At 44.3% G+C, this 27,360-nt stretch overlaps 1 protein-coding gene across 1 annotated transcript in view; it reads right to left on the bottom strand.

Annotated features, from left to right (window-relative positions):
• tmem62 (transmembrane protein 62) overlaps window positions 1-27,360 on the bottom strand; it is a 64,428-nt gene that overhangs the window by 1,412 nt on the left and 35,656 nt on the right. The window contains exons 8-13 of the mRNA XM_078406203.1: window positions 21,012-21,167; window positions 9,673-9,832; window positions 8,215-8,328; window positions 5,365-5,449; window positions 3,909-4,013; window positions 1,899-2,017 (exon numbers count right to left, since the gene is read on the bottom strand). Of these exons, the coding sequence (XP_078262329.1) occupies window positions 1,899-2,017; window positions 3,909-4,013; window positions 5,365-5,449; window positions 8,215-8,328; window positions 9,673-9,832; window positions 21,012-21,167 (739 nt within the window). The remainder of the gene's footprint in view (window positions 1-1,898; window positions 2,018-3,908; window positions 4,014-5,364; window positions 5,450-8,214; window positions 8,329-9,672; window positions 9,833-21,011; window positions 21,168-27,360) is intronic.

Here is a 27,360-nt window from a genome sequence, read left to right as displayed (position 1 = left end):
TGAAAAGAAAAATTACACATTGAATTATAAGGGCGAGGCCTGCTGAGATTTCAGTGGTAGAAATGGACTGGTCTTTTCTGGATGCATTCCCCATTTCTTGTCTCCCATTTCTACCATAACTTCTTCTCAGGACCCACCTTTAGTTATTCCGGTTTAACATTAAGGCTGTTCTCTGCAACTGCACTTTTATCACAGATGGGAGGCTATCTATTCCCATCGGTTTCTAGCCATTTCTGGTAAAATGTGAGAAAGTTGGTGACGATCTTGAGTGCACTGGTTTTTAACGTGTAACTAGATATACAGGCCAGACCAAGTCATTGGCTGGTCTCCTTCCTTAAAGAGCATCCATGAACAATCAGGATTCTCACAGTAATCCAACAATTTCATGTTATTTTCTTTCATTCAAAGGATGTGCAGACAAAGTTAATACCTAATTTTTACCTACTGATTTCTGTCTACTATTTCCTGATATTTAAAGCCAAATCAAATTTCTCCAACAGTAACAGTGAATTTTGGTGTTCTCAGGATTATGAGTCTTTTAAAAATCCATTCCAAAATGGAAATAGGCCCTTTGGCTCACTGAATTCACACTGACCATCGATCACCCATTCACAACAGTTCAGTCCCACTTTCTCATCCATTTCCTACACTCTAAGGGCAATTTAAAGAAGCCAATCAACTACACATCCTTGGGATATGGGAGGAAACCAGAGCACCCAGAGGAAACCCATGCAATCACAGGGAGAATATGCAAACTCTACACAGACAGCACCCGAGGTCAGGATTAAACCGGGTCTCTGGCACTATCAGGCAACAGCTCTACCAGCTGCTCCACAGTATCGCCCATATTACTTTTGGAACTAAGCAAACTGAAGAGAAATTTGAGGTGTTAAACTTCCGAGTGGGTGAAGGGGAAGGGTATATTTCCTTTGGCAGAGGTGTTGTTAACTACATTAGTTACGGTAGATGGATTTGAGAAAAAAAATTACTCCCTGAAGTGTGGGTTTTAAACGCATCACTGCAGAGATGACAGTGACCGTTACAGGCGGCACAGTGGTAGAGAGGCTGCCTCACAGCACCAGAGACTTGGGTTCAATCCTGACTATGGGAGATGACTGTGCAGAGTTTGTGCATTCTCTATATGATCATGTGGATTTCCTCCAGGTGCTCCGGTTTCCTCCCACTTTCTATTGACGTACGGTTTGTAGGTTCATTGTCTTCTGTAAATTGCCCTTAGTGTGTAGGACAGAACTAGTGTATGGGGTGATCGTTGGTCAGCACAGACTCAGTGGGTCAAAGGGCCTGTTTCCATGCTGTTTCTCTAAAACTCATTACCTGGATGAACAGTTTAGTTTAGAGATATAGCATGGAAGCAGGCGCATCGGCCCACTGAGTCTACGCCGACCAGAAATCACCCGGACACTAGTTCAATCCTACACACTAGGGACAATTTACATAAGCCAATTAACCTATATACTTGTAGGTCTTTGGAATGTGGGAGGAAACTGGAGAAAACCCACGCCGTCACATGGAGAATGTATAAGCTCTGTACAGACAACACCCACAGTCATGATCGAACTCGGGTCTCTGGCCCTGCACCACTGTGTTGCCCCGATCTCTGGCACTGTAAGGCAGCAAGTCTACTGTTACACCACTGAGAGACCTGCAACCTACAAAGTGACAAACCAAGAGAGGGAATTTGGAGTATTCTGCATATCTTCATCTGTGATCAGCATTAGTTCATTTTACCCACTACATGTTTTCTTTCTACCAATCCTGAGCCACTGTAAACAATTTCTTTATTTACTCGATCAGAACCCTGCTCAGAATGTTGTTAGGTACAATATTAATCTCAGCATCTAATTACATCTACAATGTTCAAGAAGTTGTCAGTTTACCTGAAGGATTCCACAGAAATAAGTCAGGCTTCCCTCCAAGAAGTGACCATCAACAATGATACCAAAGACAAAGCAAGCTCCAAAATGGTCATCAATAATCTCACCAATGAACCAGGGCCCTGCAACATGGCAAAAGTGGAGCTGAAATTTTACAACTATGTTAGAACATAGAAGATAGGGAAAGGAGTGAAACTATTTGTTTCCTTCCAAAGCGCATTATCACCATAGTAAACAAAACATTTACAAGAAATATTACAGCCAAAGACTTAAGTTATTTAACTCCTTGATTCTAAGTTCACGGTTGACCTAACTTCCATGAATCTAGCTTTTGCCTCTGTCACCATCTCTGGATAAAGTTTCGGATTTAAATTTAACAGTCGACCCAGCATCAATTGTAGGTAAATGTAGTATACTTATGTGGCTGTGTTCATTCCTGAAGGTCTGGCTGTAATTTTTCAGATTTGTTTTGCCTAGATCCTAGATTCTGCGAACAAAATTTTCCCCCCTCCACCAGTCGCCTCCAATGAATTCATCTGGATACAATTACCCTTTGATTACTGTTTGAATCTGTCTATGAAAATGAAATTATCTATATTCATGGAGTATTAACACTCTTTTGGTTTTTCTCGTTTAGAATTTTGAATATATGATCATTTTAGTCCAAAATGGTGATCTCACTTGAAATGGTTTCAAAATAATTTCCCTCATTTTCTTTAATTATCTGCAATTTATGCTTCCCATTTATATTATTCCCAATACCACTTTTTTTTTGGTCTTTGGACAACTTATGCATCTTTAAGTTGTTCATAAATGAGGTGAATAGTTTGAACCCCCTGTACTTGGATTCTTGGAGGAAACTAGTAAGCAGGATGTGATTGGTGCTGTACCTGCCTATTCCTATGTCTTCTGACACGGACAATTTCCTGGCCAGCTCCACCCAGCAACCTCTTATAAGGAACTTACAGGAAATATTTTTAAAAATTCATAAATAACATCCATGGTCATTAACTTGCCTACTACTTTAAACATGTTTCTGGATAGTCTAAAGAAGGGTCTCGACCTGAAACGTCATCCATTCCTCCTCTCCAGAGATGCTGCCTATCCCGCTGATTACTCCAGCATTTTGTGTCTACTCTGGATAGTTAAGCATCCCTTTACAAATCTGTCTGAATCTAATTAACTAAATAGTTTCACAGTTCAAGATTGTCACTCCAAGCTTCATTATGGAGCAGTTTTATATTTTGTTGTATCGCTCTGTGGTACCAGGTTCCATGAATTTGAAAATGCTCACTTGCCTCCCATTTAAAATCTCTGGCGTTGGGACCATCCGGATATAAATATTAAAAGGAGCAAATGATGGACCACCAATGATGGCTAATGTACAACCGGTTTCTTTCATTCTTCTCTTTAAATTAACATATTATACTGTTATTATACTGTTCAACTGAATATCAAAAATAAATTTTCATGACTAGCTTTTAATAAAGTTAACTTATTTGCAATCTACATCTTTTAAAGACCTGAAATGGATGTTCATAAACATTTTGAAATCTTTCTTTTAAGGATGATGAGTGGATTTACAGAGACTTAATCTCGATTAGTTGGAGTTTTAATCACAGTATTAAATATTTTACCAAAAGGAAAACACCACTTTGAATCTTTAATCCTATAACTTAAAATTATCATGTTCAAACTCCTCTGTACTCGATCTCTAATCTCCTCCAGTTCTTCAGCCCTGAATTCCTCCAAAGATTGGTCAGATTTGGCTTGCCCTGCCACGTTGCTCAATTCGAGTGGACTATTTAATTTAGAAATTTGTCCTTATGATAAACTCCAGGATTACATCAAACTACTGTAGGGAACTGAATACATGCAAAGAAGAGCTGGGAATCAAATAAAACAATTGGAAGAACTAAAAATGAGGAAGAACAAAAACAAATAATGCTAATCAAATGCAACATTATTGGAAAATTCATGACTGTTTGTATAGAAAAACGTTAAAACACTCACCCACTGCTACGTAGCACGTGAATAGCAAGACAGGATAATAGAGTATATTAGTCTTTGAGAACACATGAACTGAAAAATTCACCAGAGCAAAGAAACCAGGGGTATCTGAAAACGAAAGGAGATTGAAAATATTTTACAGCAAATTATAACAATTTTGTATATTTTAGAAGAGAACCTCAAGGAAACAGCACAGAGGTCATTCAGCATTGGTGAAAGCTGTTCTGTTTGTTGCACTTTTCAATAGCCTTGGACATTTTTCAGATACTTGTCCAAATCTGGTAGAAAGTTTTTTTTTTGAATTGGCTGCCATCTTCCTTCCTTTTGGAAGATGTGTTCAAATTCAAAACAGCTCACTGCAGTAAAATGTACTCTCTTCTTTCTCTCATGGGACTTGGATGATATTGGCAAGGCAAACATTTATCATGCAAGCTGCCTTCATGAACTGTTGCAGTACTTGTGAAGATTCTCAAGTAATGTTGTCAGGAAGGGCAATCGAAGACTTTGACCCTACACTGATGGTGTATAACGTGGATAGGAATCTTCAGATCTGCTGTTCCCATGCACCTGCTGTCCCCATTCCACTGAGTGGCGGAAATTTAATTGTGAATGGCTATAATGTTTTACGTAGATAATGTGGCAGTGGCAAGAGGATGAATGTGCAGGATAGTGGATGGTGTGGAATGATAATCATTTTAAAAAATGCTTTCAAAATGAAGATAGAAATAGAAGGCCATTGAGACACCTTGTTCTGTTATGCTATTGAATAGGGTCATGGCTGATATTCTACTACAGCCCCTTGTCTCTGCACGTATTCTTGATTCACTTAATTTTTAAGAAAATTATTAATCGAATGTGAATATGCTCAGTGACCTGGTCTGCACAGCCCTCTTGAAATTAAAAAAGTTCAGAGCATTTGGGTGAAGAAGTTTATTTTTCATCTCTTATCCAAAGTGACTGACCCCTTATTTTTTTAAAGTGACACCCAGCTCTAGATTTGCCCAGAAAGGAAATGCCATTTCCCCTAACTCTTAATCGGAAAAAGGGTCTCAACCTATAGCGTCTCTTTGTAAGCTTGAACAATCCATATTAGTGAAATGTTCAATAATGGAGAATTATGTTCAATCAGAGGGAAAGGAGCCATTTGATCTTAACCATCACCCTTTCAGATGTAGCTATGTGCACATTGAGCAATGATGAACGGTGATGAGGAGCCAGAAATCTGGTGCAAAATATAGATAACCTAATTTTATAATGTCATTCATTATCTTAATGAGCTATCTATCCAGGAGTGTAACCCACTCAAAACCTATTTGCCAAAGGGAGTTACAGGGAGGTGTCCTCCAACAGTGCACTGTTTTTCTTGGCATCGTTTTCTCTCTCAAATCAGCTGAGATATTGAACATAACCTATATTTTCAACAGAATTTAGAATCAAACTGTAAAATGCACAAAGTTACCTTTAAACCGTGGCTTTGTCAAGTAGCGGAAGGCGATGATTACAAGGAGATTCATCAGAAGGACCAAAATAAAGATAACTTTGAGCTGCAAAATATAAAGTTGCATCATTAAGGAAACATGTTCCCAATGTTGGGGGAGTCCAGAACAAGGGGCCACAGTTTAAGAATAAGGGGTAGGCCATTTAGAACGGAGATGAGGAAGAACTTTTTCAGTCAGAGAGTGGTGAAGGTGTGGAATTCTCTGCCTCAGAAGGCAGTGGAGGCCAGTTCGTTGGATACTTTCAAGAGAGAGCTGGATAGAGCTCTTAAGGATAGCGGAGTGAGGGGGTATGGGGAGAAGGCAGGAACGGAGTACTGATTGAGAGTGATCAGCCATATCGCATTGAATGGCGGTGCTGGCTCGAAGGGCTGAATGGCCTACTCCTGCACCTATTGTCTATTGTCTATTATAAATCTACTGACTCCCAGAACTATCTAGACTACACTTCTTCCCGCCCTGCCTTCTGCAAAGGCTATCTCCTACTCCCAATTCCTCCGTCTATGCTGCATCTGCGCCCAAGATGAGGTGTTCCATACAAGAACATCTGAGATGTCCTCATTCGTTAGGGAATGGAGCTTCCTGTCTTCTATCAAAGATGAGGCCCTCACATGTCTCTTTAGTACCCCACAGCTCCGTTCTTGCTCCACCTTCCCCCAGTTGCAACAGGGTTAGAGTCCCCCTAGTCTTCGCCTTTCGCCTCATCAGTTGTCACATTCAGCACATAATCCCCCAACATTTTCGCCACCTCCAACGAGATCCTACCAATAGTCACATCTTCCCATCTCCACCCCTTTCCGCAGAGACCATTCCCTCTGCAACTCCCTGGTTAATACATCCCTTCCCACCCAAACCATCCCTTCACAGGTACCTTCCTCTGAAACAGCAGGAGATGCAACACCTGTCCTTATACCTCCATCCAGGGGCCCTGACAGTCCTTTCAGGTGAGATAGAGGTTCACTTGCACCTCCTCCAATCTCATCTACTGTTCCAGGTGTGGATTCCTACATATCGGCGAGACCAAACTCAGATTGGTTGATCGTTTCGCTGAACACCTTCGTTCAGTCCTCCTTGGCCTACACAATCTCCCAGTTGCCAAACACTTTAACTGCCCTTCCCTTACTGACCTTTCTGTCCTGGGCCTCCTCCACTGTTAGAGCGAGGCTAAATGCAAATTGTTAGAACAGCACCTCATATTTCGCTTGGGCAGCTTACAACCCAGTGGTACGAATATTGATTTATCTAACTTCAAGTAACCCTTCCATCCCCTCTCTCTATCATTCCCCATCCTAGTCGTTGTACTATTTTCACTGTCGCCTGCTGAGTTTCACTGTTTGTATTACTTGTCATCACCTTCTCCACAGCCAACAATGGACCATTGTGGGCTCCACCTTTCCTTGATCCTCGTTGCTGGCTTTGATTAATTTGATTAATCTTTCATTAATTTGTTCTATGTACCTTTTCATATCTCTCGGTTCTTCTCCCCTGTTTCTCAGTCTGAAGAAGGATCTCGACCTGAAACGTCACCTATTCTTTTTCTCCAGAGATGCTGCCTGACCCGCTGAGTTACTCTAGCTTTCTGTGTCTATCATTAATATCCAGTTCACAACATATCAAGCTTCAATACTGTTAGGTAGTCTCAGTCTAGTTCCTATAGGAACAACCCTGTGACATTAGTGGACTAGATCTCATTGGACGTGGCTGGGTCCATGTCCACGTCTTACTCTGTGCATCGGTGCAGCTCTGCATATCCTTGATGTTGGTACCATGCTTGCATGAGAAGGAGCGGGAAAGGGGGGCAACTAGACAGCAAGTAGCAAAACTACAACCATTGCCTTGACAAAGTTCTTACACCATGAACCGTCAGGGGCCTGCTCCACCAAGTCCTGCTACCTCTGAGGATCAGCAACATTTCAAATAGTTAAAGCATTTAAATAATTTTAATATGCTGCAAGGAATGGCCATGGCCAACTTATGAATCTGGCATATGCAAAGATATGCAAAGCCTTGTGTCCCTGGAGAAGAGACACGGGGTTTCTTCTGTTCGATGTGACATCATTGTGGTTTGTACTTGTCTGAAGTGCAAACTCCACGTTAAATTTCATTTATTTTCTTTTATGTCCTTAAGAACGCTACAATGAATCATGGAACACACTAAAAAACTATTGGATTGAACGTGTAAAATAAAACTCCCAAAAACAGAGAAAAATGTAGAGAAAACCTCCCTCAAAAGTAAACAACATCGAATCAGATAGCTGAGAGTGACGGTGAATAACACAGACTAGACTAAAGGCGGGTCAAAGCAGATAGTGAGGACAAATCACAGAAAAGAATGACAGCAAGAGAGAATGACAGCGATTCACAGTAAATTGCAGAGTGATAATGAATTACTTTTTATTTGTGAAATCTGCCTAATCCATTCTCTTTTTAGCAATATTTTCACCTCACTTAATTTAATATTCTCAATCAGTTGTACACTATTGGTTCACTTTTCTAGCTACATTTTCTTTGCTGAAGGGAATATATTTGTGAAAGACCTTTGATTATTGAATACCTGCCATCAATATTCAATTTATCTATCTTTCACAGCCAAATCAATTCTAATTGGCTTGGTTTAAGACTCGCATACAAGAGGAAGAGGTACTGAAACATATTACAGGGGATTCATACATTCTAATTTCTACTACTTCCTCCGCTTCTCTGGTACCATTCTACAATGGGAACACAAAACTGAAAATGAAACACTCTGCACAATCTAACCAAAGTCCTTCCTGAACTTTTGCTGTCTTTCTAAAGCCAATGGTTGTGCTTACTGTGATGTGGTGAGGAGCCTGGATGATGAACGAAGCCATCACGTCGAAAGGGAGCAGGTTGATCTCTTCCATTGTAAACCTATGGCCAACAATTGTGGTTCTTCCAGCTTTGTCCTTAGATCAAAAAAATAAGTGATTCACTATGAGGAATAACAAATGTGAGCAGTTTACCAACCTTAGTTGGTCACTTATATTTAAGGTAAACTAGTTGAAATGTAAGTGATCCAAGCCTGTGTTGACAAAGGAATCCATGTCCTACTTAAGTGTATCCCAGATTGAGAAGCAGAAATTGGGTTTGAGAACAAGTGATTTCTCAAGCCGCTGCTGCTACCTAATCAATCGTCGTGATTTGCCAATATGCCTGTTGCAGAGGGATGTGCCCAACCAGATCAGCAAACCCATGGTGATTCTAGATTGAGTGAGCATGTATAGGTGTCTGAAATGTGGAAAATAGGGCAAGAAGTTGTTGAATTGTTTTCATTAGAGTCAATGTGAAAGGACAAATGCATGAGAGATTTTGGACAATGCCAAATTACAATTAAAGACAAAGGGAATCAAGTTAACAAATCCTTTGCCCTTAAAAAACTTACAGTAACAACACCACACTTTTTTTAACCAATGCTGTAGCATTTCTTTGACCGTTTTATCTCTCTACCTTTTACCGAGAGCATTGATTCCCACTAACTTACAGCCCTCAAACCACTTTCTATTGTTGCCTTTCTTTACATGCAGTCTAAAATAATTTAAGTCTCAGAGACTTTAGAGGCAAGCAAAATTCATTTGTTCATTTAATTGATGAGCCTTCACTAAAGGATTGAAGTTTGGGTTGATTTCCCTCTCCCTCGTGTCTTGACAATCTGCTGTGGCTGACACTGCTAACAAGACTGAGTATCAAACAAATCACTTTCTGCTCTCTGGCTAACGTGCATTTCCTTCGGTAGGGCTTTGTTAAGCTGCATTAAATGTTACCCAGTTCATAAGTGATAGGAGCCGAATTAGGCCATTTGGCCTATCAAGTCCACCCGCGATTCAATTATGGCTGATCTATCTTCCCCTCTTAACCCCTGAACCCCATTCTCCAGCCTTCTACCCATTACCCCTGGCACCCATGATAACCAGGAGCACTTTCAACTATTTTTTTTCAGAATTATCCAATTCATCACTGATCAATTGTTCTTAACCACTACTGGGCATGCTGGAGCTCCCAGTTGCTAACCATTTTAACTTCCCCTTTTTGTCCTGGGCCTCCTTCATTGCCAGAGTAACAGCATCACTTATTCCACTTGAGTGCCTACATCCCAGTAGTATGACTACAGAATCCTCTATTTTCTATGTTATGAAATAATAATTAACTGTCTCCATAAACATTGCCTGACCCAAGAGTAGATTCAGCTTTTTGATCTATTTATTTAAGATGACTGTCTGCTGAATATTGCTTTGGTATTAAAGAAAACTAACCTGTGCGTGGACTTCAATGTAGTGCACTCCTGCACCATAATCCATCGGCCGCCAAAGAAGCGTATGAAGTGGACCTTTGATGTGGACTGCACTGCCCTTTGTGATACCATCAATTTTGATAAGTACTGAGGTAACTTTAGCCGTGGAGAAAACTAAGACCCTGATGAAGAAATGTAAGCCGTTACCAACAATAATTAGTCCACAAAGCTGTATTAATTCCCACAGTTGTTATTTTTATATCTTATTTCTGCCACCAGATTCCCAAATATTAGATAGAACATTTTTTTGCTTTAATGCAAAAAGTACAATGGGTAAAGTAGATGAGCCCAAAGCCTGAATTAGTGCATTGAACTTCAAACCATTAATAAGAGAAGAGCATGACGAGCAATTCAACTTTCCAGGGTGTCATGTTTCAGATATGACAGAAAGGAATGTAAAAGAGTTGAGGGAGTTGAGTGATCAGTGAATTTGTTACAGCTGCACTGAGGACATCTTGGAGAGTTTATCGAACGAGGCCATATGGGTAGAACTTGGAATAAGGAAGGTGTAGTTACTATGACAGGTTATTCTATAGGCATGTGGTATCAAGAACAGATATAGAGGCAGATCGTGGAATGATAGAAAATTAGCTATTTGTAGTGGGTGATATTAACTTCCCTAATACTGACTGAGACATCTTAGTGCCAGGAACTTAGATAGGGCAAAATTTGTTCAGTGCATCCAGGAAGTGACTTGATAGAGTATAGTCCAGCTAGGGATGGGGCTGTACTCGACCTCGTTCTGGGAATGAGCATAGCATTTTGGTTTAATTTAGAGATACAGCGCGGAAACACCGGCCCACTGAGTCCGGGTCGACCAGCGATCCCCGCACATTAACACTACATTAATAGGGACAATTTTTACACTTATAACAAGCCAATTAACCTACAAACCTGTACGTCTTTGGAGTGTGGGAGGAAACCGAAGATCTCAGAGAAAACCCACGCGGTCACGAGGAGAACGTACAAACTCCGTACAGACAGCACCCGTAGTCGGGCTCGAACCCAGGTCTCCGGCGCCACAAGCGCTGTAAGGCAGCAACTCTACCGCTGCACCACCTTGACCCATAATTCCACAGGTTGTAAAAAAGCTATGGAGAAGGGTAGACAGTTCTTTCGGTGAAAGTGCTACATTGTGGGCAGGTTAACTACAACAATGTTCAGCAGGAACTGGAGGAGGTAGATTTAGAGTGGCTGTTTGAGGGCAAATCTACATCTGACATGTCGTGCTCTTATAAAGCCAGTTGAGTTCATAACCAGAGGATGAAAGATAAGGATGGCAAAGTTCAGGAACTTTGGTTGATAAGAGATATTTAAGTCAAAAAGCAAAAGGAAGCATATGTAAGATTTAGGTAATTGAAATCGGACAAGGCCCTTGAAGAAGTAGAGAACAACTTGAATAAGAAATTAGGCTGAAGAGAGCCACAAAATGAGTTTGGCAAGCAAGGTTATGGCATTTTATATGCAAGAGGTTATCTAACGAAAAGGTAGACTTAGAGATTTTGAAACTCAAGGAGAAATTAGAGAATTTTGTGCATGTAACCAGAGGGAGTAGGTGAGATGCTTAATGAGTACTTTGCAGTAGTATTCACTAAGGAAGTGTCATGGATATTGGCGAGATAATGGGGAGATTTGTTCAAATTCTTAAGCATATCGATATTAAAGAGGAGGTGTTGTTAGGCGTCTTGAGAAACAATAAGGTGGATCCCAGGACTTGATGTTCTTCCTTTATTTAAGAGGGGAAATGGGCACAAATTATGGGTGGCACAGTGCCGCAGCTGGTAGAGCTGCTGCATCACAGTGCCAAAGACCCAGGTTCGATGCTGACCTCAGGTGCTGTATGTGTGAAGTTTGCACGTTCTCCCTGTGATCGTGTGGGTTTCCTCCGGGGCTCAGGTTTCCTCCTATGTCCCAAAGACATGTGGGTTTCTAAGTTAATTGCCCTCTGTAGTTCGCCTTTGTGTGTAGGGGATGGATGAGAAAATGGAATAACATAGAACCCGACAAGGAATTGCGTTTCTGACATGGTGGTCTGCAGCACAGGGGCTCTGCAGGGAACAGTTTTGGCTCCTTTCCTGTTCACCCTGTACACTGCGGACTCCATGCAGAGCTCAGCCAACTGTTATCCGCAAAAGTTCTCTGACGACTCTGCCATCGTCGGCCTCATCACAGATGATGATGACAGGGCGTACAGAGAACTGACTCAGGACTTTGTGGACTGGTGCCAGCGGAACCGCCTCCAGATCAACGCGGGGAAAACCATGGAGATGGTGGTGGATTTCTGCAGGCGCAGCCCGCCCCCTCGACACCGGTGAACATCCAGGTAATGGACATTGAGAGATTGGACTCATAAGTACCTGGGTGTTTACCTGAACAATAAACTGGACTGGACTGATAATATTAATGCACTGTATGAGAAAGGCCAGAGCAGACTGTACCTGCTGAGGAGACTCATGTCCTTTGGAGTGCAGGGGGCACTCCGGAGGACCTTCTTCAACACTGTGGTAGCATCAGCCATTTTCTATGGAGTGGTCTGTTGAAGCAGCAGCATCTCAACTGCTGACAGGAAGAGACTTGATAAACTGATCAAGAAGGCCAGCTCGGTCCTGGGATGCCCCCTCGACTCAGCGCAGGCGGTGGGAGAGAGGAGGATGACGGCAAAGCTACCATCACTGCTAGACAACGACTCCCATCCCATGCAGGACACAGTCATTGCACTGAGCAGCTCCTTCAGTGACAGACTTCTTCACCCCAAGTGTGTGAAGGAGAGATATCGAAGGTCCTTCCTTCCTGCTGCCGTCAGACTGCACAATCAGCACTGCTCCCAGCAGACCAGTACATAAAGATAATTATTTTATTTTTTAATGACTGCGTATTTATTTTTGCTATCCACTTTGCTGCTGTAACCCTGCAAATTTCCCCGTTGTGGGACGAATAAAGGATTATTATTATTATAACTAATGTGAATGGGTGATTGATGATCTGCGTGGACTCAATGGGCCAAAGGGCATATTTCCATGCTGTATTTCTAATGTCTATATCAGAAAATATTGGCCACTGAGCAATACATCAATGGTGGGGAAATTATTTAAGACTCTTAAGGACAGGATTTACTCACATTTAAAAAAGCATATTAGAGATAGTAAGTGTGGCTTCTGTGGGGAAGGTCTGGTCTCACAAATTTGAATGAAAAATGTTGAGAAAGTGACAGATATTTGATGAGAGTATGGCAGTGAAAGTTGTCTACATGGACTTTAGTAAAGATTAGGTCACGTGAGATCTATGTTGAGATGGTAAATTGGATCCAAAATTGGCTTGGTCATGGAAGACAGAAGGTGGTAATAGAGAGGCATCTTTCTCACTGAAGGTCTGTGACCAGTGGTGTTTAGCCAAGATCAGTGCTGTCCCCACTAATGTTTGCAATGTTTATCAATAATTTGGATTAACAAGTAGGTGCTCTGATTCATAGGTTTGACAGCGGCATGAAAGTTAACAGAGTTGAGAATAACAAGGAAGATTGTCAAATTATTTAGACCAGTTAGAAATTTACTATAGGGCATAGGTGCAAAATAAGAGGGTTAAAATTTTATGAGATTTGTGAGGCAAGTTTTTATTTTAACACACTGTGGTAAGGGTGCTCCAAGAGGAGGTTGTGGAAGCGGATACAAGGCATTTAGACAGACATGAATAGGCAGAAGATCATTAGGTCATGTGATAGGAGCAGAATTAGGCCATTCGGCCCATTCAATCATGGTTAATCTATATCTCGCTCCTAACCCCATTCTCCTGCCTGCTCCCCATAACCCCTGACGCCAGTACTAATCACGAATCTATCTATCTGCCTTAAAAATATCCCCAGACAGCCTCTATAGCCTTCTGTGGCAAAGAATTCCACAGATTCACCACCCTCTGACTAATGAAATCCCTCCACATCTCATTCCTAAAGGAACGTCCTTTAATTCTGGGGCTATGACCTGTAGTCTTGGACTCTCCCACTACTGGAAACATCCTCTCCACATCCACTCTACCCAAGCCTTTCACGTTTCAATGAAGTCTCCCCTCATTCTTCTAAACTCCAACGAGTACAGGCCCAGTGTCGTCAAATGCTCATCATATGTTAACCCACTCATTCCTGGAATAATTCTTGTAAACTTCCTCTGGACCCTCTCCAGAGCCAGCACATCCTTCCTCAGATATGGTGCCCAAAATTGCTCACAGTGCTCCAAATGCAGCCTGACCAGTGCCTTACAGAGCCTCAGCATTACGTCCCTGTTTTTGTATTCTACCCCTCGCAAAATAAATTGCCTTCTTTACTACCGTTGCTACTTGCATCCCAACCTGTCCAAGTCCTTCTGCAGAGTCCCTGCTTTCTCTACACTACCTGCCCTTCCACCTATTTTTGTATCATCCGCAAAATTGGCCACAAAGCCTTCAATCCCCTCATCCAAATCATTAATATACAATGTGAAGAGTAGCGGCCCCAGCACCGACCCCTGCGCAACACTGCTAGTCACTGCCACCCAACCAGAAAAGGCCCCCTTTATTGCCACCCTTTGCCTTCTGCCATTCAGCCAACCTGATATCCATGCTAGTATCTGCCCTTTAATGCCATGGACTCTCATCTTCCTTAGCAGGCTCACATGTGGCACCTTATCAAATGCTTTCTGAAAATCTAGGTCGCCTAGGAAAATCTAGATGGTGGCATGTAGACCATGTGCAGGCACATGGAATTAGTTTAGACTGTCATCATGGTTGGCATGGACAATGTGGGCCAAAGGGCCTGTTCCTGTGTTGTACTCTGTGTTCTGAGGCTGCATCCTAGATAACATTCTGGTGAATCTCCTCTGCTCCCCCTGCTGTGTAAATATCGCCTTTCTGCTGTGTGGAGACTAAAACTGTAATTAACATTTCGTAAAGTTGTATCATAACCTCCCTGTTCTTATATTCTAATGATGGCAAGTATCCTCTATGCCTTCTTCACCACTATGACTATCTGTGTTGTCACCTCCAGGAATCTGAGCACACCAAGGTCCTTGTGTTTCTCGATACCCCAAGGACCTTACCATTCATTTTTCTCTTGCTTTTTGAACCATGTTTGATACTTTTATATATTTCATGATGGATCTTGTGAGGGATGAGCAGGCATGAATCATCCAGGAATGACTAAGGAAGACTGGCTGTGCACCAAAAGGATGGCTATGATGGTCAACCAATTGTGTGAGGTTGAGGTAATCTACCAGACTAGTCCAGTGACAACTGGTGATGACATAATTGAGAATTGTAGCATCAGTTAACTTATTCTAGTCTATTTTCAAAGTCATGTTTTAGTTTTGAGTTTCGCTTCCCCGAGGAATCTCCCGTGGTGGGAGTGATAAATCGGTTTGATGGTGGTGGGGAGGTTACATTATTTTGAGATGGGAAAGGCTTACTATACCCACGTGATGTGATCCTCTAAATTGATAAAACATTTAATGACAATGTGGCTGCTACGTAAATATTATTGCTCTCCTTCACCCAAACTGGGCACAAACTGAACCAATCCATGCAGGGGAGATGAAAATATATGATGATGTACAGATTCCAGCATGATCTTCAGTTAGTCTTTGCAGTTCAGAATTCAAGTGATTGTATCAAGTATTCAAGCTTCTGCGTTGTTATTTAAGATCTTAAATGCTCCCCTCATTTTAGTTATTAATGGTGGTTACTCTCAAATATTCATTATAATCTTCCAAAAGATTCAAAATACATTCTCATCTATCTCGACCAACAAGCAAGTGAAAATAAATCCTCAAATTAATCTCTGAACTAGTGAGGGGGATAGCCTTAGACTTCTGGATGACAATGAAGAGGGTACTTAGGCTGCAGGATTATATTGATCAGTTTGTAAAATGGACAGAGCAATTGAAGGTGGAATTTTATCCTGAAAAGAATGAAGAGTTCACTTTGGGAGGATAAAAAGGGTCATACAATCATTATCATACAGCATGGAAACAGGACCTTGACCCTCACCCCCCAACCCCCGAGTCCAAGCCAAACATCAGTCACTCGTTCACACTAGTTTTATGTTATCCCACTTTTTCATCCACTCACCTACGCACAAGGACAATTTACAGCAGCTAATTAACATACTGATATGTATGTCTTTGGTATGTGAGAAGAAACTGAAGCGCCCGAAAGAAAACCATGTGGTCACAGAGAGAACATGCAAACTCCATGCAGACAGCGCTTGGGATCAGGTGTAAACGGGTGTCCGGTGCTGTTGAGACAGGCCTCTACCAACTGTGGCATAGTGCTGCCCCTACATACAGAATGAAACCAGGACCCTAGAACATAGAACAGTACAGAACATGATGGGGTCCTTCGGCCCACAATGTTTGTGCCGAACATAATGCCAATGATCGAATCTGTCTGTGAATGATCAATATCCCTCTATTCCCTGCACTTCCATGTGCCTATCTAAAAGCCTCTTAAACGCCACAATCGTATCTGCCTCTACCACCACCCCCTCTGGCAATGCGTTTCAGGCCCCACTACTGTGTGCGTCGAAAACCTGCCTGCATGACTCCATTAAACTTTCCCCCGCCCACTTTGTCGCTACGCTCTTTCGGGATTACTGTAGAACAGCAGGAACTTGGTGTACAGATTCAAGGATTCCTGAAGGGGGCAGCACAGGTAGATAAATTGTAGGCATACATAATGCATGATTGAAATACAAATGTATAGAGATTATTGGTTAGGCCAGAGCTGGAGCACAGTGTACACTGATCAGCCAAAACATTATGACCACCTGCCTAATATGGTGTTGGTCCTCCATGTGCAGCCCGATACGCAGCAGGGTGCGATGCACTGTGTATTGTGACACATTCCTCCCGTGACCATTAAAATTTGCTGTGACGTGCCACAGTAGACATTCTGTTGGTTCGGACCAGACGGAATAGCCTTCGTTGCCCTCGCGCATCGATAAGCCTTGGGCGCCCAACACCCTGTCACCGGTTTGTAGTTTATCCCTCCCCAGACCACTGTTGGTAGGTATTCACCACTGCTGACCAGGAGCACCCCACAAGCCTTGCTGTTTCAGAGATGCTCTGACCCAGTAGTCTGGCCATAACAATTTAGCGCATGTCAAAGTCACTCAGGTCTTTAGTCCTGCCCATTTCTCCTGCATTAACACATCAACTTCAAGAACTGACTGTTCATAAGCCAGAGATAAAATCAGAAAGTGAGAGACAGAATTGAAGAGTTGCAAATTGTGAAGCCAGAGGGAGGAACGTAGGGGTGGGGGAGTTCAGAATGAGAAATGGGAAGGGACCTGGTAACCATTTTAACTCCCTTTCCCATTCCATTACTGACCTTTCTGTCTTGGGCCTCCTCCATTGTCAGTGAGGCCATATGCAAACTGGAAACTTCAGGAATAGTACCTCATATTCTGTTCACGTCGCTTACAACCCACTAGTATGAGCACTAAATTGTCCCATTTAAGGTGACCTCTAACTAATCCCCCCCCTCCTTTCTCCTCCACTTCAGGAAGCAGAGTGGTGTACCTGCCTCAGTCAGCATCAACGGTGCTGAAGCAGAGGTGGTCAAGAGCTTCAAGTTCCTGGGCATGAATATCACTATTTGTTCTGGTCCGACCACAGTGGCACTACAGCTATGAAAGCACACCAACGCCTCTATTTCCCGTGAAGTCTAAAGAAATTCAGCACCTCTCCAATAACACCTACCATTTTATCTTGATTCATCATAAAAAGCATTCTATTCAAATGAATCACAAGTTGTATTTCCAACTGCTCTGCCCAAAACCACAAGAAATTGCAGAGTTCTGGATGCAACCCAGTCCATCATGCAAACTAGCCTACTCACCATTGACTCTATCGAAACTTCACACTGCCTCAGGAAAGCAGCCAACATAATCAAGGACCACTCATGCCCTTGTCATTCCATCTTCTCCCCTCTTCCATTGGGCAAAAGAATAAAAGCTTGAAGTATGTACACCAAATTCAGGAACAGCTTCTTCCCCGCTGTTGGACTTCTCTAACTTTAGATAGCTCCTCTGTCCCTCTCTTCCCCTCCCCCTTCCCAGTTCTCCCACTGTCTTCATGTCTCGAACTACCTTTCTTTGTCCCGCCCCCCCGACATCAGTTTGAAGAAGGGTCTCGACCCGAAATGTCACCCATTCCTTCTCCCCAAAGATGCTGCCTGACCCGCTGAGTTACTCCAGCATTTTGTGATACCTTCATTCTCCGTCCAAATATCTGGTCAGATGTCAGCTGTGGTTCAATGGTAGTACGCTTGTCTTTCAAACTCAGTTCAGGTATTGATTCAATGCCATGAGCCATATCCAAAACTAACAGCCCTCCGCTCACTCTGCAGCAACCCCGACTTAGTTATCAAACCCGCCGACGAGGGAGGTGCCGTGATAGTCTGGCGTGCTGACCTCTACCAGACTGAGGCCAGACGACAACTCTCAGACACTTCCTCCTACTTATCCTTGGACCATGACCCCACAGACGAGCACCAGGCCTTAATCTCCAACACCATTACTGATCTCATCTCTTCCAGCTCTCTGCCCCTTAAAGCCTCCAACCTTATTGTTCCCCAGTCCCGCACAGCTCGTTCTTACCTTCTCCCCAAAATCCACAAACAGAACTGTCCTGGCAGACCCATTGTTTCCGCCTATTCATGTCCCACCGAATTAATTTCCATCTACCTCGACTCCATCCTATCCCCCTGGTCCGATTCCCACCTACCTATGTCCAAGACACCACACATGCTCTCCATCTCCTCAATCACTTCCGTTTTCCAGGCCCCCACTCCCTCATCTTTACTATGGATGTCCAGTCACTCTACACCCCCATCCCCATCAGGAGGGTCTTAAAGCCCTCCATTTCTTCCTCGACCATAGAACCAGCCAATTTCCATCTACCAATACTCTCCTCCGCCTAGCAGAGTTGGTCCTTACTCTCAACAACTTCTCCTTTGACTCCTCCCACTTGCTCCAAATCCAAGGCGTAGCTATGGGCACTCGCATGGGCCTCAGCTATGCCTGCCTCTTTGTCGGGCACGTCAAACATTCCCTGTTCCAGGCGTACACTGGCCCGATCCCCGAACTACTTCCGCGACATTGACGACTGCATTAGTGCTACCTCTTGTACCCATGCAGAACTCACTGACCATCAATTTCATCACTAATTTCCATCTGCTCTTAAATATACTTGGATCATCTCCGACATCACTCTACCGTTTCTAGATCTCACCATCTCCATCACAGGAGACAGACTAGTGACCGACATCTACTACAAACCCACTGACTCCCATAGCTATCTTGACTACACTTCATCCCATCCCGTTTCTTGTAAAAACTCTATCCCCCACTCTCAATTCCTCCATCTCAGCCCAGGATGAGGTGTTCCATACTAGGGCATCGGAGATGTCCTCATTCTTTAGGAAAAGGGGGGTTCCCATCTTCCATTATAGATGAGGCTCTCACTAGGGTCTCCTCTTGCTCCCCCTCTCCCCATTCTTACAAGGATAGAGTCCCCCTTGTCCTCACCTTCCACCCCATCAGCCGTCGTATACAACAAATTATCCTCCAACATTTCCGTCACCTCCAACGGGATTCCACTACTGGCCACATTTTCCCATCTCCACCCCTTTCTGCTTTTCGCAGAGACCGTTCCCTCCATAACTCCCTGGTCCACTCGTCCCTTCCCACCCAAACCACCCCCTCCCCAGGTACTTTCCCCTGCAACCGCAGGAGATGCAACACCTGTCCCTTTACACCCCACCTCGACTCCATCCAAGGACCCAGTCTTTCCAGAGGTCCACCTGCACCTCCTCCAACCTCATCTATTGTATCCGCTGTTCCAGATGTTAACTTCTCTACATCAGCGAGACTAAGTGCAGGCTCAGTGATCGTTTTGCTGAACACCTCCGCTCAGTCCGTCAACCAACCTGATCTCCCGGTGGCTCGGCACTTCAACTCCCCCTCCCATTCCCAATCTGACCTTTCTGTCCTGGGCCTCCTCCATTGTCAGAGTGAGGCCCAGCACAAATTGGAGGAACAGTACCTCATATTTTGCTTGGTCAGTTTACACCCCAGCGGTATGTACATTAACCTCCCACTTCAGGTAGTCCCTGCTTCCCCTCTCTATCCCCTCTCCCTTCCCAGTTTTCCCACTATTCTTCCGGTCTCTGACTACATCCTATCTTTGTCCTGCCCCCTCCCCTGACATCAGTCTGAAGAAGGGTCTCGACCCGAAACGTCACCCATTCCTTCTCTCCCGAGATGCTGCCTGACCCGCTGAGTTACTCCAGCATTTTGTGTCTACCTTCAATATAAACCGGCATCTGCAGTTTTTATTCCAAAATTAACTTTACATTGTAACATCTTTGGGATGCTTCAATTTTGGAAGTGCCATCATTGAGCATTGTGGCGCAGCTGGTAGAGCTGCTGCCTCACAGCACCAGAGACCCGGTTCAATCCTGACCTTGGGTACTGTCTGTGTGGAGTTTGCACATTCTCCCTGTGACTGCGTGGGTTTCCTCCAGGTGCTCTGATTTCATCCCACATCCCACAACGTATGGGTTTTGTAGGTTAATTGGACACTGTAAATTGTCCCTAATGTGTTGGGATCAGAGAGTGAGATAACATACTTGAGAACAGGTGAATTGATTGAGCCTGGACAAAGGACCTGTTTCCAAGCAGTAACTTTAAACTAAACTAAAGTGTGCCACAGGAGGGATGTTGCCTGGGATGATATGCAAAGGGACTGGATTTGGGTTCGTTTTCCTTGGAGCAGAGGTGGTTCAGCAGAACCTATTAAGAACCTATTAGGAGGGGCATTGACAGGGTAGATCATAGGAACCTTTATCCATAACAGAGGTGTATAAAGCCAGATATCATATGTTTAATGGAAGGGGATTGTGAGAACTTTAGGAAGCAATTTTTTCACCCAGAGTGCAGTTCCAAACTGTAAAGCACTGCCTGCAGGTGTGGTGGAGGCAGGTAACTTCACAATGTTTAAGTAGAATTTAGAAGGGCTGTTTCCATGCAGTGTGACTCTGTGCTTAGAAGAGGACCCACCTACCCTATCACCTGGCAATACAAGAGTTGACAGTCCACATTCCAATGTTCCACAGAATACGTCGAAATATGCTGAATGCATGATGGAATCCACGATATGTTCAACAATGGTTACGGTTATTCTTTGTATCTGTCGCACAGCTGAAACTATATTTGGCTCTAACCTTGTTTCGAAATGAAGTCAAAAGCAATGCAACTGAACACAGGTCAGCTCATACCTGATGTGTGTAGACTCCTTTATTTTTCCCAGTGGCTCATGTCCAGGGCTACTATATAGAGCCGATTTTGGATTTGTGATGACAATCACTGGCCACTTATCAAACTCCAGATCCACAAAGCTAAACAGATCATGGTCAAAAACCAATATACGATACCTGCCGAGAGAAAACCAACAAGATAAAGAAGATTAGGACTTCACAGTTGAGTCCAAACAAACTTACATAGAAAAGCAGGTGACTTCAGGTATGCCCAGAAGACAAATTTATCTTCCTACTAAAAGTCATGTTGACATAGGTCAATTTCTGATCTCGAAAGAATTAGCTGGTCTCAAATCGCTGTGATACCTGATCATGTATTAGGAAAATAAATGACCAGAGTTAACTTATGATCATGTTGTTTCATTACTTTCTCAGAATTTCTGCTATCTTCTATGTTTCCCAGCACTCAATCCTCCCCTGGTACCTTGCCTCCATGTTACTGCTGGCTCCTGGAATATTTCACTTGATGCATGCCAGGAATAGTTTCTCCACCATTAACTACCCACTTAATGATTGTGGAACCTCGCATTTCACCCTTTCTCTCCACAAAGAACATCCACCCACCCCCTTCAAACTATGCTCTTCCCCTTGACAATATTATGCTGAAGTATGACATCAGCCTGATGACAGGCTACCATTCCTTATCCCACACAACTAACTAATAACTTTAAATAACTAACATCTGGACCAACACCCCCAAAAATATGATCAGGATGACTTAAATCTTCTACCCACTTTTAAAAATCAACAAAATCCCAAACCATTCTTTTTGGCTAAATCCCACTACCTCTGCTCATTGATGCCACTTCAGGCTCTGGTGAATGGTCCTGAAGCACATTGCCGCAAATTCTACTTCCCCCAAATACTCAGACCACTTTTCTTTTTGGTTGCGGTGGGGGGGCATTATTCTAGCTGGATGTCTGTAATCAGTGGATTTCCACAGGAATCTGTGCTGGGCCCTCTGTTGATTATGATATAAATATCATCTCCAAGTTTGCGGGATGACACAAAGCCGGGTGGCAGTGTGAGCTGCGAGGACGATGCTATGAGGCTACAGGGTGACTTGGATAGGTTGGGTGAGTGCGCAGATGCGTGGCAGATGCAGTATAATGTGGGTAAGTGTGTGGTGGCAAGAACAGGAAGACAGATTATTATCTGAATGAAGTCAGATTAGGAAAAGGGGAGGTGCAGCGAGACCTGGGTGGCCTTGTACATCAGTCACTGAAAGTAAGCAAGCAGAGAAGAAAGCTAATGGCATGTTGGCCTTCATTGCAAGAGGATTTGAGTTTAGGAGCAAGAGGTCATACTGCAGTTGTACAGGACCCTGGTGAGACTGCACCTGGAGTATTGTGTGCAATTTTGGTCTCCTAATTTGAGGAAGGACATTCTTGCTATTGAAGGAGTGCTGGACTGATATAAGATGAAAGAATAGTTCTACTGGACTTGTATTCACTGGAATTTAGGATTATAATCATGATCGTAATCATACTTTATTAGCCAAGTATGTATTGCAACATACGAGGAATTTGTTTTGCCATACGGTCATCAATCTATATACTAAAACTCGTTTGTTTGTTCCTGAACTACAGCCAAAACAGTACACAATAGTGCAACAATTTTAGGCCCACCTTATTCACCGTCGTCCCTTTGGTGCTAATGGAAGAGGTTTCATTGAACCAGCGCTGCAGGTGACTGTGGTTAATGCAACAACAGTAAAGCCGGAAAATGCACAGCGGGAACAGCAAATTGCAATGCTCACTGCGCAAGTCGAGGCTTTGGCAGCCCAGCAGAACCATCCCCATTTTAGGTTTAATACAAACTTTGGGGATCGGGGACGGGGCCGAGGTGAAGGGCAACGCATTTGCTGGAATATGGTGCAGCGGCCCGGTCGTGTCAACCTCCTTGCTCCTTCTACAAACATCAACACCCGGGAAACGACAAGGCCCGGCAGTAGAGGCGACCGCTGCCCGTGAGAAAACTAGCCACCGCCTTTTTCTCAGCGACCACCTTTCGGGTATGCAATATCTCATTGACTCCGGTGCCGAGTTAATGATCGTTCCTCCCAGTTCCCAAGAGCGTTTTTACCCTAACGCCGGATGTGTTCTCACTGCCGCGAACAATTCTAGCATACAGCCATTTGGTCAGAAATCAGTAACGCTCGACATCGGTCTGCAGAAAACGTTTCGTTTGATTTTCACAGTCGCCGACGTATCAAAACACATTATCGGAGCAAATTTTCTTTTGCGCTTTTCTTTGCTGGTGGATTTTAAAAATCGCCGCTTGAGTGATTACTGCACCCACGCACAGGTGAACTGCATCTGTCATCCGGGCAATGACTATCTCTCATCTTACCAGCCTCCAACCCAGCACAAGCCCATATCAGGAGTTACTCCACGACGAATAACTCCATCTTACCGACACAACGATATCAAACACTCTGTCACGCATCATATTCAGACCCGCAGCCCTCCAGTTTCGGCAAGAGAGCGCAGGTTACCCGTAGATCGCCTCAAAGTCGCAAAGGCCAAATTTGACCATATGTTAGAGCTCGGGATCATCCGCAAGTCTGAGCTGCTGGGCATCACCTCTTCACATGGTCCCGAAGAAGTCTCCCAGAGACTGGCGACCCTGCGGCGACTACCATTCACTAAACAATGCCACTATTTCAGATTGATACAGCATTCCACATTTGCAGGATTTCTCTGCAAGCCTACAGGGTAAGTGGGTGTTCACAAGCATCGATCTTGTGCATGTGTGTTGTCAAATTCCGGTCGAGCCTGCCGATATTCCCAAGACAGCCGTGGTCACTCCGTTCGGGTCGTTAGAATTTCTACAGATGCTGTTTGGTTTACGGAACACAGCACAATCGTTCCAGCATTTCATGGACCACGTACTCTCCGGCCTCTTTCGTCTACGCATATATAGACGACGTGTTGGTAGCGAGCTGCAGCGAAGACGAACACAAGAAACACCTTGGATTACTGTTCCAGCGTCTCGACGAATATGGTATTGTCATTAACATGAACAAATGCGTGTTTGGCACTCGCAAACTCACTTTCCTCACTTGACGGTGAATAGCATCCTGCCCAGTGAATCAAAGGTGCAGGAAATCCAAAGCTACCCACTGCCAAATTTATTAAACTAATTACGGCGACTTTTGGGGATGATGAATTTCTACCGCCACTTTCTACCGAACGCCTCAGTTTCCCTATTACCCTTGACCAACTTACCCAAAGGTGCAAGCAAATGGTCTTCAAAGAAACCGTTGTGTTTACCCGAGGATGCAGTGCAAGCCTTCAACGCCGCTAAGAGGACTCTCGCTGATGCAACTATGCTGGTCCATCGGAGGCCCAATGCCTTATTTTCACTCACCACTGATGGCCACGTTACCGCCATGGGAGTCGTCGTAGAGCAGCGAGTCAATGGCAGGTGGGAGCCTCTGGCATTCTTTTCGGCAAAATTATCATTCACACAGATGTTCGGTGCAGTATGTTCGGGCGAGAACTTTTGGCTATGTACCTCACCGTCAAGCATTCTCGCCATCTGTTGGAAGGCCGGCCCTTCACTATTCATACGGATCACCAACCGCTCACATACATCACTCGTACAAGTGTGGGGAGCTATGCACTGTGGGAAATCCGCCACTTGGACTTCGTTCTGCAGTTCTCCAGTGACATCAGGCTCATTCAAGGAAAAGCAAATCCGGTTGCTGATGCCCTATCAAGACTGGAGGTGGATGCTCTGAATGCAGCCACACTCACCGATTTTTAAGCCATGGCTTGCGCGCAGCATACTGATCCCGGTCTTATCCATTACCACCAGAAGCATACAGCCCTAAAATTGGAAGATGTACCTATCGGTGACACGAGAAAAACCTTATGTGACACTTCCACTGGCAAACCTAGGCCGTTTGTGCCTAAGACGATGCGTCGAGAATTTTTCAGCGCGCTGCACAACTTATCACATCTGAGCAACAAGGCTATGATAAAATTAATCTCCGAACATTTCATCTGGTCTTTCATCAAGCGTGACGGTCTTTGGGGCCCCAAGTACGATTACAGCAGACCAAGGACCGCAACTCGAGTCTGTACTGTTTCAAACACTAACCGACCTCTTAGGTATGAACCGGATTTGAACGACTGCGAATCATCCACAAGTGAATGGCCTGATTGAACTGTTCATCGCCAGTTGAAAGCTGCTCTGGCATCCGGAGGAGATGCGGCGAACTGGAGTGAACGGTTGCCTCCAGTTCTACTTCGCATTTGTACGGAGGTGAAAGCAAACCTAGGATGTTCGACGGCGGAAATAGTTTACAGCACAATGGGAAGCTGGCCGGCGAATTTGTCGAACCAATCCCCACAGACAGATCCTATGATCCAAGCAGGTATGTCGATCGATTTCAGCGAGCTATGCACCTAGCTGCAATGGTCTACATGCCTGCTGACCTCTAACACTACACAGGTTTTGGTCCGACACAACGCTGTCTGCCGACCTCCAACAAGCATACGATGGCCCTTACCAAGTCATCCAATGCCTACCCAAACGTTTTGTGATCTATTGGAACGAAAACCTGACACCGTATCCATCAACCGGTTAAAGCCAGCATACGTCGTGAACCAACCGACTACCTCACCCACTGAACCGGCGAAGTCACAAGACCCCAACACTTCCTGTCAAAGACCTCCCACACTGCAGTACCAAACAAGATCAGGCCGTAAAATCAACCCGCCATGAGGTGCGGGGCAGGACACAGCCAGGCAGTCATCATCTTGTATGACTCAACTCAGCGGGTCAGACTGCATCTCGGGAGAGAAGGAATGGGTGACATTTCGGGTCGAGACCCTTCTTCAGACTGATGTCAGGGGAGGAGGTGGGACAAAGATAGGATGTAGTAGGAGACAGGAAGACTAGAGGGAGAACTGGGAAGGGGGAGGGGATGGATAGAGAGGGACAGAGGAACTATCTGAAGTTAAAAAGGTCAATGTTCATACCGCTGGGGTGTAAACTGCCCAAGCAAAAAATGAGATGCTATTCCTCCAATTTGCGTTGGGCCTCACTCTGACAATGGAGGAGGCCCAGGACAGAAAGGTCAGATTGGGAGTGGGAGGGGGAGTTGAAGTGCTGAGCCACCGGGAGATCAGGTGGTTAACGCGGACTGAGCGGAGGTATTGAGCGAAATGATCGCCGAGCCGACGCTTGGTCTTGCCAATGTAGAGAAGTTGACATCTGGAACAGCGGATACAATAGATGAGGTTGGAGGAGGTGCAGGTGAACCTCTGCCTCACCTGGAAAGACTGTTTGGGTCCTTGGATGGAGTCGAGGGGGGAGGTAAAGTGGCAGGTGTTGCATCTCCTGCGGTTACAGGGGAAAGTATCTGCGGAGAGGGTAGTTTGGGTGGGAAGTGACGCATGGACCAGGGAGTTACGGAGGGAACGGTCTCTGCGGAAAGCAGAAAGGGGTGGAGATGGGAAGATGTGGCCAGTAGTTGGGTCCCATTGGAGGTAGAATGCTGCCTGACCCGCTGAGTTACTCCAGCATTTTGTGTCTACCTTCGATTTAAACCAGCATCTGCAGGTTTTTTTTCTCTACACATATTGTATGACTCGGTGGCTGAGAGGGGAGTTGTGGCGCCTTCACGCCCACGTTGGTTTTGCATACAGTCTGTCACCTCTGGCGACTCGCCAGCAGCCTCATGAGAAGGTCCAGCCACAAGAGCTCAATAACAACTCCAAGGTCAGATGCACTAAATGGGCCTTATCTGCACACGGGTTATGATTGGTGAGAATGTAGGTAAAAGAGGCTTCTGGAATAAACGTGACACAAGGTGTCTGGCTCAGCTAAGTGTCATTTGTACTTTGCTTTCTGTCGTGGGATTCAGTAAATCCTACAAGGGGATCTGATAGAAACATAAAATTCTAAAGTGGTTGGGCAGGCTAAAATGCAGGAAAAATGTTCCCCATGTTAGGGAGACTAGAACCGGGGGTCACAGTTTAAGAATAAGGGTTAGGCCATTTAGGACTGAGATGAGGAAAAAAAAATTCACTCAGAGAGTTGTGAACCTGTGGCATTCTCTGCCACAGAAGGCAGTGGAGGCCAATTTGCTGTTAAATTTAGCTCTTTGGGCTAACGGAATCAAGAGATATGGGGGAAAAGCAGGAACGGGGTACTGATTTTGGATGATCAGCCATGATCATATTGAATGGCGGTGCTGGCTCGAAGGGCCGAATGCACCTATTTTCTATGTTTCTAAATAACTTGGACATAGATGTAGATGGGTTGGTTAATAAGTTTGCAGACAACACCAAAATTG

The sequence above is a fragment of the Rhinoraja longicauda genome, chromosome 10 (genome assembly GCF_053455715.1).
Source record: "Rhinoraja longicauda isolate Sanriku21f chromosome 10, sRhiLon1.1, whole genome shotgun sequence".
Taxonomy (NCBI): Eukaryota; Metazoa; Chordata; class Chondrichthyes; order Rajiformes; family Arhynchobatidae; genus Rhinoraja; species Rhinoraja longicauda.
This window is presented reverse-complemented; position numbering and strand designations above follow the sequence as displayed.